The sequence below is a fragment of the Manis pentadactyla genome, chromosome 7 (genome assembly GCF_030020395.1).
Source record: "Manis pentadactyla isolate mManPen7 chromosome 7, mManPen7.hap1, whole genome shotgun sequence".
NCBI classification, from domain to species: domain Eukaryota; kingdom Metazoa; phylum Chordata; class Mammalia; order Pholidota; family Manidae; genus Manis; species Manis pentadactyla.
The window spans coordinates 68,157,983-68,176,065 of NC_080025.1; the positions used below are offsets into that span (position 1 = coordinate 68,157,983).

Below are 18,083 nucleotides of genomic sequence, written 5' to 3' on the forward strand. Positions count from 1 at the left end.
AGAGGGGGCACCTAACATGGCATTGTGGAGAATAGTCAGACAAAACCCTCTAGGTGAATAGTTTTGAAAAGTTTAGTTCACCCCTATAGACCTTCATTTTCTTATAAGTAAATGGACATATTAAGATGAAATACCATTTCTGGTAGAGTGGAAGATCATGGGGTTTTGTGATAATTAAATTAGATAAATCATGTAAAGCTTATAAAACTGGGCATGGCACATGGTAAACAAAAAGATTGTTTTTTCCCCTTTCTGTATGCTGGCAGCTATATGCCAGGCATTGTGCTAGGTGATTCATGTATTATTCAATTTACTTTTTCAAATGACTAGGACATTACTTTGAAAACAAAAATAAGCAAACTAACAAAACCTTCAAAAGACAGGTTAACATAATCCATTTTCAATTCCTGTCTCTCAATTTTCAAACATGTATAATCCAGCTGCTTCCTCGCTTTCCTATCCAACCAGTCTTTTAAGACTCTAAATTGACTTTCATCCCTTCCCCCCTTATTGAAAATAATAATAGCTACCATTTATTGTGTGCCCCCACTTGCCCCACAGCTATCACAGGAGCTTAATGCTGTTTCATTTAACATAAATGAGTCTGGAGGCTTTTTCTCACTTTTGTCTGATTAATATCGTTGTGGCATGTGATGTTCTGACCACTCACTTCTTAAAAAAGTGTTTTCTCAGCTTCAGAGACATCTCACATTTCAAGCACACTTGAAGCCATCCTCTGTGCCTCCTTTAAAATAAGTTGTATGATAGTCCAGTACCTATTTTGTTTCTGCCCACCTCTAAAATCTGTCAGTGTAGGTCTGCCACACTGTACAAATCCTAATGGCAACTTTCACAGAAGATCCTTTTGTTATAAATCAAAACCTGAAGAGCTAGTGACATCTCACTGTGTTTTTAATTTGCATTTTCCTGATGATTAGTGTTGTGGAGCATAATAGATGAATGCATAAAGAAGATGTAAATATACATAATGGAATATTACTGAGATATAAAAAGAAAAGAAATCCTCCCATTTACAACAACATGGATGGATCTAGAGGGTATTATGCTCAGTGAAACACACCAGGCAGAGAAAGACAAATACCATATGATTTCACTAATTTGTGGAATATAAAAACAAAGCAAAATAGAAGGAACAAAATAGCAGTAGACTTGCAGACACAGAGAAGTGACTAGTGGTTACCAAGGGGAAGGGGTTGGGGCAGGTTTGGGGGAAGGGTGAAAGGGATAAAGGGGCACAATAATTCACAACCATAATATAAGTTGGTCATGGGGACGGTAGTACAGCATGAAGTATATAGTCAATGATTCTGTAACATCTTACTACGTTGATAGATAGTAACCATACTAAAGGGGGCAAAGATTTCATAATATGGGTAACTGTTGAACCACTGTGGTGTATATTTGAAACTAACGTACTATTATATATCAATGATACTTGAAAAAAAAAACTTGAGGAGACAGTAACTTTAATGTTATTAACATTCAACTTGGCATTTACTAGGGATTCATAAAGATTGCTCTCTTCCCTGAAACTCGTTTACTTATCCATGGACAGAAAATTTATATTGTTTAAATCTTTCCTGAATTAAAAGAAAAAATGTTTAATTTATTTGTGTTCGATTTAATTGTTTCCAAATGAAAAGGAGAAAGCAAATGTGTTTCTGAATCACTGACATTTTTGGACCAAATAAGTTAGGTGAGAAAAACTGTAATGTGGCATATGATCTTTGGAAACAGGCATTTTTGAAACAAATTAATTTAGATAGAAACTATAAAAATTATGTAAGAATTTCATTTCTCAGAAAACTACACTGGTTTCCAAGGGTCTTCTATTGTGAGGAATAAAATAGATGAGGGTTAATATTATTAAAGAAATGTAAATATTATACTTAGTTCTCTCAAAAGTTTCCAGTGTTTTCTGTTTGGATTGGAACAAATGATTAATGTAGATAACCTTATGGAGTAGCATTAATTATATAATTGATTTTAAAGATGATTTTCCTACTGAGGAAGCCAAAATAAATGTATACCAGAAGACATATATTTCTTTAGGCTTATACAAGAATCAGCAAAAGTAAATTAATATTATTTTGGGTATTATATGATTTTATTGCTATTTAAAGGAAAACACAAATCCCCATGAATCATTATGTTTTTAACACATATATAATATATATGTGTGTCTATGTTATATATCACATACACAACGTATTTTTTCTTTTTTATAAGTAGTGGTTACTCATCAGAGGATATTTTTCTTCTACAATTTTCAAGATAAAAGGCATTCTTCTTAATGTCAACCCATGGCTATATGCTTATGTATTATACTATTAAGCAAGCAACCTGGATTTAATTCCCTGCCCAGATTGCACACTCCCCAGGCTATAATGTTCAACACCTGTAAAGAAGAAAATTACTAATGCCACATGAAAGCACCTATTTTCGTTTTAAGGAGAGGTGTTAGTTTCCAATAAAGGAATAAAGTGTTATTTTGCTTAGCTTTCTGTTGGAAATGTAGTAGTTGTGGCCTTTTCAGCAGGAGATATAAAGCCACCCCACAAAGGGTCCCCTTCCTGGTGTATCTATTGCTCTGTGCAATACCACATGTTTTTCTCATAAAGAAAAGAAAAATGCAGGTATTAGAGATTCTAATTATATGTTTCTACAAACTGAATTAACACGGAAATGGCAAATTGCTTGGGGGAGCATTTAACCCCATGCCTTTCAAGCATTCAGAAGTATTTGTGTTTCTCCACATTTGAACTTGTCGAAGCCATTTGACTATTTTCCCAGGGTATCTGCACCTTGAGCTTTATATTGACACAGAGGCAACTTATTAGGTAGAACTTCCCCCAGCTTCTCTTGAGGGGGTGTAACTTTTCACTGCTTCCAAATCTTAAGATTTAAGGTAGAAGAATATGGACTTGTATAAGTCAGTGTATTCAAAAACACTTGCATTTACTTACATTTGTGTGTCTGTGTTTGGTTATGTGTTTAGGAAATAAAGCTCACCGTATCTCAGAAACATCAACAGAAGTGGAGAGACAGCCCTCTTCCCTATGTGATATTAGATTTCTGGAATATTCTGGAATAGGAGGAAAAAAATGGTAGCAACCTACGTGAGATATTTTCATTATGTTGTAAGATGACTGTGATTATGAATTTCGATTTTAACAACTAGACATATTTAACGGACAAAGTGAAAAGCACAGTCACTGGAATATAAACTTGAGTGGAATATAAGAAGACATCTTATTGTCAGGAATAATTTATCCTGAAGGGATAGTAGAATGCAAGTTCTCCCTGGCTCCCTAATTACTATGAGTCATTGACTCTACTTCCTGTTTACATCCATTACGGTCCTTCCAAAATATCACCCAAATCAGTTTTTTATATTAAACTGATTTGATGAAATAAATGACTATTATAACTGCAACCACTGCTTAAAATATTGACATTTGGATATGATGATATAGTCTTGCATTCTACTATTAAAACAAAACAAATGGAATAAAGTGGAATGGGCTCAAATTTATTAAACTTTGTAAAATTTAAAAAACATAAAAATTCCATTGAAAAATAATATATTTCCCTGTATACATTAAGAAATTTTCTGGTGTTAGTTTTTTCTCATGTCAACATGAAATGGCTGGATTAAGAAAGACAATTTTTTAGATTCAGGTTTGTTTTCTTTATTTCAACAAGAGACCACCTATATACTGGGTCTTGATAGATTAAATACAACTCATGAAATTGAGTCCTGATAATATAATAGATACTATAAAATAGACACCTTGTATCTCTCTCCCCCATGATTCCATTCTCTTGTGGTTCTTCCCTACTTCAAATATGTACTTATTGTAAAAATCCATGATTTCTATGAAGTTCTTTAACATTTCTCACCTTCTTTCCTAAGAAACCCATTGTGGCTTTTCTTGCTGTGCTGGGCAAACTTTGAACTCCTAGATGCTATTTATGATAGCTTAAAATGAACGCCTTGATAAGACTACAAAGCAAAGCAATGGCTTGAAAAGTTTACTGATGAAAAGATTGGTAGGGAGGCAGGGCTAACGACATATATGGATCATGCAAAAGGCTACAGGAGCTCACAGGTTTGTAAGGAGTAAGGATCAAGCAGGGTCAGATTTGTTACAGCCAATTGCACAACCACATTCTTTTCCATTCATCCCCAGCTGAATCTCTAATTATGACCTACACAATCAGTGCCAAAACACTAAAGAGTGGAACTGTACTGTTCCATGGTGAGTGCTTAGCAAAAGAGCTGGAATTTGATACTTAGTCACAGTTTGCAAACAATGTGGTTGAACCACCTGAAGGGTCACATTTTTCCATTCTGAGGCAATTTATTAGTAATGGTACCTGTCAGTCAGAAATCCCCCCAAAGCTCTTTCACTACTAAACATGACTTTGATATAGAAATGGTTCAAAGTAAGAGGCAAATGAAACAAGAGCTCCATCATTTACAAAGAAACATCACCATATTCCACTTATCCTTTCCTGATGAGCAATCTTTGTAGTTGTGCTCTAAATGTTATAAGGATTAGGCTGGATGGGTTATTTTAAAAACAAGCCTTTTGATTTGCCTACGAAGGATTTCTAAAGTTCCTAAACTATTTACATGACTTCTTCCATTTTAACCCAAAATATAAACAAAAGCAAACACTACTGTTGAGACACTTTATACAATGACACTTTCCCAGGCTGCAGTACTCCAGACAGGAATGATTCGAAGTTGAAAAAGCTTGTTTAAATTTCAACGCAATGTCCTATATAAGGATGTTGCACAGTTTTCCCAAAACACACATTCAGACACACACAAGAAAGCACACATATGCAAGTGCACTTATTTTTCCAGTGTACAAAGTAAACTTCCATTTCTGATTATCAAGCAATTTTTTTCAAGACAAATATAAAGAATTCAATAAAAATTACATTTCTACTCTGGAAAAGAAATACCACCTTGTACATAAAGATGACACATTTTAATAGTTTTCCATACAGGCTCCAGGAATTACTACTTTTTTTTCTTTCTTCTACTGTCTTCTGTTAGGCGCTTATGGTTTATACCTGCTGCATTTATGACATGACAGAATGTATTACCATATGTGTAATGTTGATATTGTTGCACCCTCTCTAAATGAAGATTTTTAAGAATAATTTTTAACAATAAAACTTACTGTTTATACCTGTTGCATTTATGATGTCACAGAATGTATTACCATATGTAATGTTGATATTGCGGCATACTCTCTAAGTGAAGATTTTTGAGAATGACAGTCACATTCTCTAAGGAATTTATGTGGGTCATTTTAAAACAATGAACAAGGAATTTAATGTAAGAAATTGAACATACAGTGGAAAGCAAATTCATCAAATGGAATGGCATTTGCAGAGAAGAAATATCTGAATTCTTTTTAAATTTTTAAATTAAAGTTCTGTAGTAAACCTCTTTTAAATTTGATGGCATTATATACAGATACTTAATTCCAATCCAGGAAAACTCTACTCCAACCATGACTAAAGAGTATTTTACCTATACTGTGATTTAGTAGTGTTCTGCCTTAATAAAAATAAAGTTTAAACCTATTTTAGATACTCTGTACTCATTACAAGATTCACTACAAAATGTAACTTTGTGATAAATATAGATAACTATAATGTTGGTCTAGAAGTCATAAACTGATGAAAAACTTCCTTTGCATTTTTAAATTAATGAATATTATTGGGTAAAATTTTTACTTACATGACAGAAGACAGGAATATTCACTTTAAAGTTCCTGAAAAAAAAATTGATACAGATGGCTTGTAAATTTATCTCCTCACACCAGAAATTCTATGGCTAGCTCATGTTTCCATTACAAAGTTTTATTTTATTCAACCATAGACTTACTATCTAAAATTTAGCTCAAATGTTTAATTTTGTAGTGATTTAGCCTAACACCATGGAAAACATTTTTATTGCTTGCAGTTAAGCAATGTCAATTATAATAACAAATTGCTAATTTTAAAAATGTCATTTTCCTCTTCATTTTTTTAATTGGATATTGCACTTAATAATCAGTCCCAGGCATCAATTTAGATATGAGTAATCAAATCTAAATTGGTTTATGCGTAAAAATGCTGCAGTAGTTACTGAATTTGGGGTTTGTAACTCTACTTTTTATTTCCTACATGATTTAAAAAACAAATACACAAAATAATTATAAATGTATTATTGGGCACACAATATATAAAACTATAATTTGTGCCACCAACATAAGGAGTAGCAAAACTGTGTAAGAATAGAGTTTTGTATGTTATCAAAGCTAACTTGGTTTCAATAAAAACTAGATTATTATAAATTTAGGATGTTAACTGTGATTCCCAAGTTAGCCAAAGAAATGCAGATCTAAAGAGCCTGCATTCAAACTCAGTCTAACTCCCAGTCGGTGCTCTTGACCATGTTATGCTTGCAGTTAAAGAGTATAAAAAGAGATTGGAATTATTCATTCACTGAGAAAATATGTATATTGATTATCCAGTGAAAACTGTTACGGCATTGTAATGCTGAATTAAGTATTAAAGCTGCCTTCCAGTAAATAACAGCAATCACTGTAACATTTTAATTCATTGTGACATAATAATACCAGTTTGTAAAAAAACAAAATGCTTATTATCCAATAAGTACAGCATGAAAGGAGAGAGGCTTGTAAGTCTTGGTGCTAAGACAATACTGCAGAAAAGACAGAAAGTATTAGACTTGAATATGAGTCCATCACTATGTGACTGTTTAAGTGGCCTCCCACACCTCTTTGACTGAACTTCGCATCCCTCTTCCTCTACAGCTGCACTGATTTCCATGCTATTTTTCTTGAAAACACCACGCACATTCTTGTCTTGAGGGCTCTATATTTGCTATTCCTTTGGTGTAAACACAATCCCTGTACATAACCTGGAGTCCCTACTGCATATATGTCACTTCACTGAAGAGGTCTTCTTGAGTCATCCTGCAAAAAAGAATTTTATTCCTCCCCAGACACTTCCTACTTTAAATTATTCACTATACTTTTACTTACATTTTTGTCATTGCAGTTTAAGTCTATCTTCCTACCTATCTATCTATCTGTCTATTCTCACTGTCCTTGTTTCCCCAAAACATACAAACTCCTTGAGAGCAAACACTGAATCTGTTTTGTTCACTACTATATATCTAGGGCCTAGAAAATGTCAGGTTCATGATTAGTCTTCTCTAAATATTTGTTAATTGATCTGGTCAAGCAGTCACAACCAATATTATATAATTTTTACTACATTAAAAATTTATCAAATACACCCAACAGTGCACAACAGTTAAAAGATTAAGAGGTACTTAAATATTCACTCAATTTTCTATCAAGCCCTTAGGTGAGGCATTTATTTATTTACTACAAATTAAAAGTAGAAACATTCATAGCAACACTGTTCTCTACTCCCAGTGTTCGTGAAACTGTAGTATTCTTATAAGCCTGATTTAGGTATCTCTTAATGAGCTTTGACATTATTTCCCTTCTTCACTATTAGCAGAAAGAAACCTCATTATGCTCATTATAACTTTTGATATTTAAATGTAATTCCTTCTAGCACTAGTCATTACCTTCTCAGATAAATATTCTATCATTTATCTCGAGGTTTCATATCCAAATCTTAAATCCTTCCATAATTTCCTTTGGAAGGCTCTAACTTCATTTTTAATATTGGCTATTTCCCATTTTAAAGTATTTTTTAACACAATAAAACAAAATGTTCGCTAATCAACAAACATCCATATTTTGTGAGGAGGCTGACCCTGAGAAGATGCAGAGACATGCGTTACCAAAGGATGGGGCTTCTACAGCGAGAATTATACCATTTACTAAAGAAGGAAACCATGTTAAAGGGATTGTGGGATTTATAGGCAGTTGAATAGATGCTGTAATAATTCTATGTGGATAGCTATGCTCATTTGCCCAGCTCTTCCAACTGCCTCCAAAATAGAAAATATTTATAAATTATTTTGTCAAAATGGCTATAACTAAAAATTCCAATGGCTTAAAACAAACTCCTTGTTGTTAAAAATTTCAGTTGGAATAGAAGGGGACATAGAACATGATCTCTTATTCAAGGATGTCTTATCTGGTAAGATGTACAAAAGAATCATATGTTAAGCAAAGAATAGGCAGTGAAAATATTTACAGCCTCCTAATTTAATTTGTTGTTGGGAACAATGGTGGAAAAAGGAAGGTGAGGTGGGAAAATGGACATGGACTCTTTCCTTCTGAAAATATATTTGATGAAAATATCAATAAAATGTCAACTAGCATAAAAATACCATAGTTACCTTAATATGCTACCAGTAGTTTTATGCTATTGAAAATATTACTTGCAAGTTATCGGGAGAAAAAGTTAAAGTACGTATCAAATTTCACATTAAGTAAATACCTCTCTCAAAATGTTAATGAGCATAGATTTGTTACTCTGTCAACCTGAATGGAATATAAACCCATCAGGGAGACTATGTCTTTGACAATAATTTTCATTTCATTAAAATGCAGTAATCCTTCCTTTCATTTATCTTCCATTTTTTAATAATTTTATTACTCCAGGGCCTATAAATATAACATGTTCAAAAGAAAATATGCATACTTGAACAGTTTTAAATTATTAGGAGATAATTAACATGATATGTACTTGATTTTAGGCAAGCAAAATTAATTAAAAGGAAATTCTGACACATGTATTATACAAACAATATAGTTAACTAAACAATCTACCTCCCAAGTAAGGAGGCATTTGTGTAAGAACTATGAAATACCTACAATACTGAATGGATAGGAAGACATAAACCTTTCTAGACAAACATGATTGTTAAAGAATAAAGGTAGAAAAAATTTCACACACAGAATGGCCAAAAATTAAAATGACTGCAAATTCCAATTGTCATGATCAGTTTAGGCATGTACTTTTCCAATCAGGTAGATTATTATTATTCAAAAAGATTGATGTGAAAAATCAGTATTTCTAAACTTTCATAAGTAACGTAGTTACCTGACCCTGTATTAGATGATTTTTTAAAAAAACAGTGTTCATGTGATAGATACCTGGGAAACAGATTGGCTGGGAGGGCCAGTTGTTGGTGAATGATTCTGGTTCAAAATCATTTATCTCAAAGCTTTCCATATTCTTTTCATATGTACACATGCACAGAAGGGTACATGTATGTGTGTGTGTGTGTTTTACTGTATTTAAATCAGCATTTAGATTTGGCAAAGAAATAAACAACTAAATATACAATATTTCCAAGATCTTTATGGAGTGTAAAGCTCTGAATGCCTCATATATTCAGAATATGATTTACTTCAATATCATTTTTCCAAAGAGTCAAATGATATAATAGAATTTAACATCAAATTTTGCTACTAATGCAGCTATTTTGAGAAATAATTTCTCCTAATAATCTTACTGCCCTAAATATTTTACATAAAGGGTAACTCTAAGAGGACATTTGGGGAAATAATTTTTTCTCAATTTTATTTCAACTTTGCATGTAGAGGAAAACTAAGTGCATTTACACTTGTCTTTCTGCCCATAAGCACTTAAGGGAAGTTTCCATAACTGTGATTCATTGATATCTAATTCATCAAACAATCTTTTTATGTGCTATTTGGTATTCATGGAGTCTTATAAGTCTATTAGCCTTTTAAAGCTTTTCTTTGAACCAAGAAGTCAAATTTTGCCTCACTTAGAATCTAATGAGTTTTCAAAAAGCTATGCTCATTTTAGAGTCAGAACTCACTAAATTTGAATTGAATTCAATGAAGAAAGCACTTTGTTAATATTTATTTGGGCTAAAAAGTGGGGGAAGACAGAATATATTCCTAAATAGTTATAGAAAATTAAAAATCAGAGCTTAAATAGCAAGACTGCCTAAAGTTGATGATAAAATTGGGTTTATTATTTTCCTAAGAATTTAATCTAAGCAATATGGAATAATGAGTGAGTCCAGCTTTACTAATTAATAACAGAAAGGAATATAGTAAAATTCAGTAAATTTAACAAGCATCCATAGATATTTACATTACAAAGATTCAAAGACTTGGTTACCCTGCCTTCAAAGAGCTTGTGGTTAAGCAGTAGAGGAATATACATAAGCAAAACTTGCAATATATTACAATAAGCTAACTGATAGAACTACATTCAGAGTAACATAGAAAATGAATGCCACTCTCTGGAGGAGTCAAGGCAGATTATACAAAATGAGGTATAGCTGTAATCGTGTACTGAAAAACGAACAGTTTTCCAAGTGGACAAATGAACCAGATCCCTGGGTGCCATGTAAATAAGTTTGGACAAAGTCTAATAATAATGAGAGCCATTGAATGTTTTAATGTAGAAGTGACATGGTATGTGTTTTAGTAGTCAATCAGAATATAAATTGCTGTAGAATGCTTCTTGTACACAAATGGGGCAATATATTCACAACTTAATGTGACTGAGTTGAAGCCACAGTTTCTTTCATCTACCTATCCTATGTTCTTTAAACGACTAAATGTTAAATTATTTGTATGTGGAAACAATGAAAAAATTACTTATTCTGAAAGAGAAGTTGTTTATTTATCCAAAAGTTGTTTCTTCAGCTTCCCCAAACAGTTTTAAACGGTCGTTTATGTTAAGTACTAGTAATTCAATTCCATGACAGGAGCACAGACAAAGCAGAATCCCAGTGACTATCATACAAACATTTCAGCCCTATGTACTTTTATGTATATCATCCTTCAGCATAAAAGATCACAGGGGGTTTTTACGATAGGCTATCTGGATAGTTAAGATGATTCCCAAAGGGGTCAAAGAAAGAATGTTATATGGTTAATCAAAGGAAAATAAGCTTTAGTGGCTGATCTTTCCTGGAAGATGAGCTGCAATGAAAAAGGAATAACAGGATGAACCGAAGTAGACAGAACTAGTAGGTGGGATTTTGTGTCACTTGAGATGCTAATTAGTTTTTATTCACAGTATTAAAGTAACTCCTGGCTTTGGCCATTCTCCTTTGCACGTTTTTTTTCTAGTTAACAACCTAGCTCGAACATCAATTACTTAAACCTATGTTGTTATTAAGATAGTTTCATGTAATATGTCCATAAGATTGGCTACAACTCTCCCTTTGTATTTTAGTAGAGCATATTTCATTTAAAAACATTATAAATTTAAGTTCAACATTAATCTGATGCTTCTACAGTATTTTCTATTTTTAGATCAGTTTTTTTTTTTAATAAAAGAGGAAAACTGCTTTAAAGAAAAACATTAAAGCAAAGATTTTTTTACACTGGCTATTACATTACAATACATGAGAACAGAGTATTCCAGATAGACAGTATTTTCAAGCAAGGAATGCCAAGACTAAAGCATCTTGAAACTTGCAGTAACCAGATTGACAGAATAAAAGCAAATAGAACATCAAAAACTGAATTGTGTGAATCTACTAAAATATTTGTCATAATCAGTAGTTCTTAGACATACTTTTCAAAATTAATTTCTCTAAATTAATTATATCCCAGTACACTATTGGTGTTTTTCAGGCCAATGTGACATTAACGGCTCTCCAACTAAATTCAGCTGACTTTTTTTTTTTTTTTTTGTAGATAACTATTTTTTATTGAAGGGTAGTTGACACACAGTATTACATTAGTTTCAGGTGTACAACACAGTGATTCAACATTTATATACATGACAATTCTAGGTACCAGCTATCACCATACCAAGCTGTTACAATATCTTGACTATATTCATTACATCCCAGAGGTTACTTATTATTTTACCATTGGAAGTGTATATATATATATATTTTTTTGTGTGTGTGTGAGGGCATCTCTCATATTTATTGATCAAATGGTTGTTAACAACAATAAAATTCTGTATAGGGGAGTCAATGCTCAATGCACAATCATTAATCCACCCCAAGCCTAATTTTCGTCAGTCTCCAATCTTCTGAGGCATAACAAACAAGTTCTTACATGGAGAACAAATTCTTACATAGTGAATAAGTTCTTACATGGTGAATAGCACAAGGGCAGCCATCACAGAAACCTTCGGTTTTGCTAAATTCAGCTGACTTTTAAAAGTTAACAAAAGAAGATTTTTTACAGATAATAAAAGTTAATGGCTAGACAGATGAACAATCAACAAAAGTCTTTATAAACCAAGTAATCTATCCTGAAAAGAGCTAGAGAAAAATATGTAAGCATTATATATTTTCAAGGACTTCCAAAGACTGCAAAGTACGCACTATGCATTGTTGATTGAAAGGAGGTTAAGTGCTATTCTTGTAGCAGTCAACAAATATGTATTGCAGACATAAAATAGGAGGACCACAGTGAAGTGGGTACAACTGTGCTCAAGGAGTTTATAGTGTGTTTGAAATGATACACTGTGTCATTATTGTGTGTGTGTACATGTATATAAAACAAAATAAAAATAGACAGAATAAAATGGCCCTGCCACATTGTATGTTTGGCTCAACCAATTCAATCAGCTTTTGCCACAACTTCAAGGCATCAGACTAATGTGTCAACGATGGAATCCACAGAAGACCAACCCTGTAATCGCAGTGGGTGTGCCACAGTGCTTATGCTCGTCATAGAGTTAAAGCTTCATTCACTCTTGGAGCTGTAACAGGTCAGATAACTTTTCCCTAGGCAAGACATTGGGGCTAACTTGAAGTGTGACCTTCTTCATTATGTGTATCATCACAGATTGTCAGCAAACCACTTGGAAAATCATGCCTTTCAACCCAAAAACTGTGTGGCAAGAACATTTCCTCCTTGTCTGAGTAAGGACAGCAAGGGAATGACCAATGCTTCAGGGCTCCATAGCCCTTGAAGGCTCTTAGCTTGTGTATTGTAATAAAGATTTTGTTAAAGTTTCGTTTTTATTTCAGCTTATAACAGATTTCATTAAAGTGTCTTCCTTACTACAGTTTATTCTTTCTAACTATGTAATAAAGCAACATTCCAAAAAAGTGTCAATATATCTCAAATGCACTAAAGAAGCTAAAGGAAAGGTTTTCTTCAGAGATCAATATATCCAAGGGCTGAGCAGGATGAGGCTGTGCTAACAAAACTGAAGGAGTTTTGGTGAGAAGGTGAAGAGCAGGAAGGCAGAATGGGAGCCCACTTGTTCAACCGCCTCTCTTCATTGGTGATTTTCTTTCTATAGATGCCCACTAAAACAGCTTTAGAAAGAAAAGGGTAAGAAGAATGCTTATTTTTTAATAGGGGTGAGAAAACTACCTCTTTAGAGCCAGAACTAACTTCTCCGTTCAATGATTTCTCAGCTGGACCTAACATGGACTTAGAATAATGAACATGAACCGCCTACAACTGTCTTCAGCTGTTATGATTTAACGACTGAAAAAGCAAGATGGTGGCGAATAGCTTCTCTCCTTCCTGTTTGTAGCCCTTGGAACCCAGGTCAGAGGCTAGGGAACCCATCCCCCCTACAGCTCCCTCCTTCCATTCTAAATCCCAGAACAAACCTCAGAGAAGAGGGGGTAGGAAGGACAGGAAGCATGGAAGGCTAGGACAAAGTGAAGGTGCCTGTGCCTACTTGGATGAATTTCACCTTACTTTCTTGCCTGCCTGAACTCTTGATTCTATTTCAAGAAGCAAAACTATTTTGTTATTTTAGATTACTGACTGCAGGGTTGGTTTTATTTACAGTGTTTCTATTGAGCCTAAACAAGTCAGCAGTCCTGATTATTTTATTTTGACAGAACAAATATGCATGCTATGAAAATTTCTGGATCATGTCTGATATTAAAACAGAGCCCTGAAAATGGATTTTTCTGGTGAGACTTTTCAAACACTGACTGTCAAAGGTTAGCCACCCACAAAGAAGATTTAGATTAAGGATATAAAAAGCGTGCATGTGGAATTAGTAACTGTTAGAAAGTGGAAAAGGAATTAAGTCTATAAACAAAAGGAACAGGGGTGAGAAGGCAGTGCCTGTGAAGACTTCCGACAATGTTACCAGTGCTCTAAGGATCATAAAGTACAAATTAGGCAAATGGAATTCATACTGTATTGTTGAATCAAGAATATATTTACCTTTAAAGGTTGAGGATTTAAAACATGTATTTTCAGGTTAGAAAACATACAGTTAGTAAATCCATGATATGTGAGACAGAACTAATGCATTTATTTATAAATGCACATATTTATGAGCACCTACCATGTTCTAGACACTCTACTTGGTAAGGGGGTAAAGAAATAAACAAATATTCATGACCATTATTACACTTGGAGCAGAGGAGGAAAATAAATAAATAAAATTGTATTTTGTTTAAAAGCACTACCCATCCATGGGTCAATCACAATGTCGCAGGTTGTACTTTCCAAATACAGCTTCATATCTCCTGTCTGGAATTCTCTCCTTTAAATGTGACTTTGCCACTTCTGTCATCAAATGGTGAGGCCTCTTCTCCCACCTGTTCACTCTGGCAGCCATGTCATAGCCGAAGTAACACTATGTGACATAGAAGGCTAGGTCAGTGAGTGGGATGGTTTCTACCTGGTGTTCGTGGGACACTTGCCTATGGAGTCCTGACCTACCCTGTAAGCAGACTGAGTATCTTGAAGTCATCATGCCATAAACAATTTCAACTAACTCATGTGGAGAAGTGATACAATGATACAAGACTACAGAAAGAAGGTGACTGGCTCACTCCCAGGGGTTACAACACTCCAGTGTGCCAGCTTTAGCCATTATCTAACTGCATGTAAAACCGACACAGAACAACCCAGTCAGGTACTTCCCAGATTCCTGATCGAGAGAATCAAGATATTTATATATGAAGAAATGTGAAATATAGCTAAAGCTGGGTTTTGGATGAAATTTATAGATAAGAAAATGTAAATCACTTTCCTAAGTGAAATCACTTTTCCTAATTGTCATTTTTAGGAAGCTATAAGAAGAGGAATAAATTACATCCAAATTAAATAAAAGAAAATAGTATGAATGAGAAAAAAATCGAAGTGAAAACTGACAAATCCTCAGTCTAAAATTAATGAAATTAATAAAAAGCTAATATGACTGTTAAATCTCCAGCTAGACTGATGGAAAAAAAGAGAAAAATTACAAATTATAAATAATGTGACCAAGAGAAGGACATCACTATAGATCATACAGATATAAAAAGGATTATAAAGAGGTTTATAAACTTTTTATGCTAATACATTTCACACCTTAGAGGAAAGAAATGAATTCCTTGTAAAGCACAATTTATGAACATGACAGAAGAAGAAACAGAAAAATCTGAATAGTCCTATGTAAGACAAATAATTGAATTCACTATAAAACCCTACCGACAAAAACAACAACAAAAAAACCAAATGAACCAATAAGAAACACCCCAGGCCCAGATGGATATACCAGTGAACTTTTTCAAACATTAAAGGAATAAATAATATCTATCTTACACAATATCTTTCCTAAAATAGAGGACAGATCATAGCCAAATTCACTTTATGAGGTCAGCATACCTGATATGAAAACCTGACAAAGACAAACTAAAAGAATATTGCCTCTAGACAAATCTTGTCAACCCAGAAAACATCCAAAGAGAGGCATTAGCGAATCTAATGTAGCAACATATAAAAAAGGTATATGTTACACAATGGAATATTATTCAGCCAAAAAAAGAAAAGAAATCCTGCCATTTGCAACAACATGGGTGGAGCTAGAGGGTATTATGCTCAGTGAACTAAGCAAGACAGAGAAAGACAAATACCATATGATTTCCCTCATTTGTTGACTGTAAAATCAAAGCAAAACAGAAGGAACAAAACAGCAGTAGACTCATTGACACTGAGAAGTGACTAGTGGTTACCAAGGGGAAGGAGTTGGGGTGGGTAGGGAGAGTGAGGGGGATAAAGAGGCACAATAATTCACAATCTCAATATAAGTTGGTCACAGAGACGGTAGTACAGCTACGTTAATAGATAGTAACTGTGTTGGAGGGGATGAGGATTTAATAATATGGGTCACTGTTGAACTGCTGGGTTGTACATTTGAAACCAATAAAAGATTGTATATCAATGATAATTCAATAGAAAAGAATATATATGTGCAAAGAGATCAACTGCATTATGAAAAGTTCAACATTCAAAAATCGGTGCAGTTTACATTTATAGAATAAAAGAAGAAAATTTTATGATCATCTCAATAGAGAACAAAAAGCATTTGATAAAAGATAATTTTTACTCTTGACTGAAACCTTCAAAAGATTATACTGAGAAGTTCCTTAATCTTATAAAGATGGTCTATGAAAAACCTGTTACTGACATGAAAGAAGTGGCAAAGCACTGGATATCTATCTTCTATGATTAAGAACAAGGAAAAGAGGTACACCGTTACCACATCTTTTCTTTATCACCAACATCACCAACTATTTTTATCATTCACCAGTCACATCAACATTATGCTGGAAGTTTTAGTCAAAGAAAAAAGCAAAAAAAATAAATAAATAAAAGCATAAAAAATAGGAAAGAAGGAGGAAAGCAGTTTTGATTTGCAGAATATATGATTGTATAAGTAGAAAACTATGGAAGCTACAAAAAACAACTACTAGATATTACATAAAGTCAGCATAGTGAAAGGATTCAAGTTCAATATACAAATATCAACTGCAATTACAAATACTAACAAGAACTAATTTAAAAACAAACATTTTTAAAAGTATCACAATAACATCAATGACAAAGTATTTAGGAATTAACCTAAGTTGTCAGGGCCTCTTCACTGAAAACTACCATATACTATTATAGATTAAGGGAAACCTAAATAAACTGAGAGATTAAGTATTAAAATATCTATTCTCATAAAGTTAAGCCACAGAACCAATACTAACTAAAAAATCTCAGCAAGCTTTTGAAGAAACCAGCAACTCTTAAAATTTATATAAAAATGCAAAGAATCAAAACTGGAATCTAAAAAAGAGAATACTTTTGAAGTATTTAAACTATATGGCTTAAAGGCTTACTTAAGTTTGTGCTCAACAAGACAGTACGATCATGGTGCAATGATTTATATCTATCAATGGAACAGAAAAGAAAGTTGTAGCATAAGGCTCACATGTATAGGGTTCAACTGACTGTCAGCTGAGGCACTAGGAGAGTTTAATGGGGAAAGGAAAGTTTGTTTAATAAATGGTGATGATATAAAAAGATATTGGTATGGAAAAAAAATCAGTCATGACCCTTAACTCAGAGTATACAAAATAATCAAGATCCAGAACAGGACAAAATATAAAATTTAGAAATGTAAAATTCAATATGAGTACATAGGGAGATAATATTTGCAAATTAGAGGTATGCAAATGTTTTCAGTTAGGACACAAAATAAATGAACCATAAAATTAAAAAATTCCTAACCTCAGGTTGGTCAGAATTAGAAATTTCTGTTCATTGAAAAAATCACTTAAATATAAGGGATAAGCAAGCCATGATCTGGGAGGAAAATATTTAAACTACAAATATCTGACAAAATCTTCATAATTAATTTAGAGAGAAGGGGTAAAAGAATGCTCTAGGAGAGGTGGAGAGTGAATAACTTGTGCAAGTTCATGTGATTTCTAGGCAGCATGAAGGACTTACTTGAGGTTAAAGGCCATCAACTTAAAGAGAAACCTGTCAGCATAGGTGTGGTTCTCTCTACTTCTCTTCAGCAATACGGGTTCAGGGATGGAGTAGGTGGAGAATTGATTTTAATCCTAGCTGCAAAGCGTGTAAAAGTGAAAGTTGGGCAGGGGAGTCTAGAGTTTATAGAATATAGGGATTATAACAATTGACTGTGAGATTTAATCTGGAGCAGAGCCTTTAATGCATTGTAGGATTCATTTTATGTACATAAAATGACAGTGAGTAACTTTTTCAACCACTCTTCAGTTACATTTAAAAGACTGTCTAAGTTGCCATATAAATATTTCCTGTCAATCAATAATTACAAAAATATAACAGATATTTTGAATCAATAAAATGTATGTTATGAGTCAT

General features: G+C 33.4%; 1 protein-coding gene across 3 annotated transcripts in view; it reads right to left on the minus strand.

The window, feature by feature from the left end:
• The window catches only part of SEMA3A (semaphorin 3A), a 467,315-nt gene that overhangs the window by 407,951 nt on the left and 41,281 nt on the right, over positions 1 to 18,083 (minus strand). For all 3 annotated transcript variants that reach the window (XM_057504463.1, XM_057504465.1, XM_057504464.1), the window contains one exon: positions 5,786 to 5,819. In XM_057504463.1, the coding sequence (XP_057360446.1) occupies positions 5,786 to 5,819 (34 nt within the window). The remainder of the gene's footprint in view (positions 1 to 5,785; positions 5,820 to 18,083) is intronic.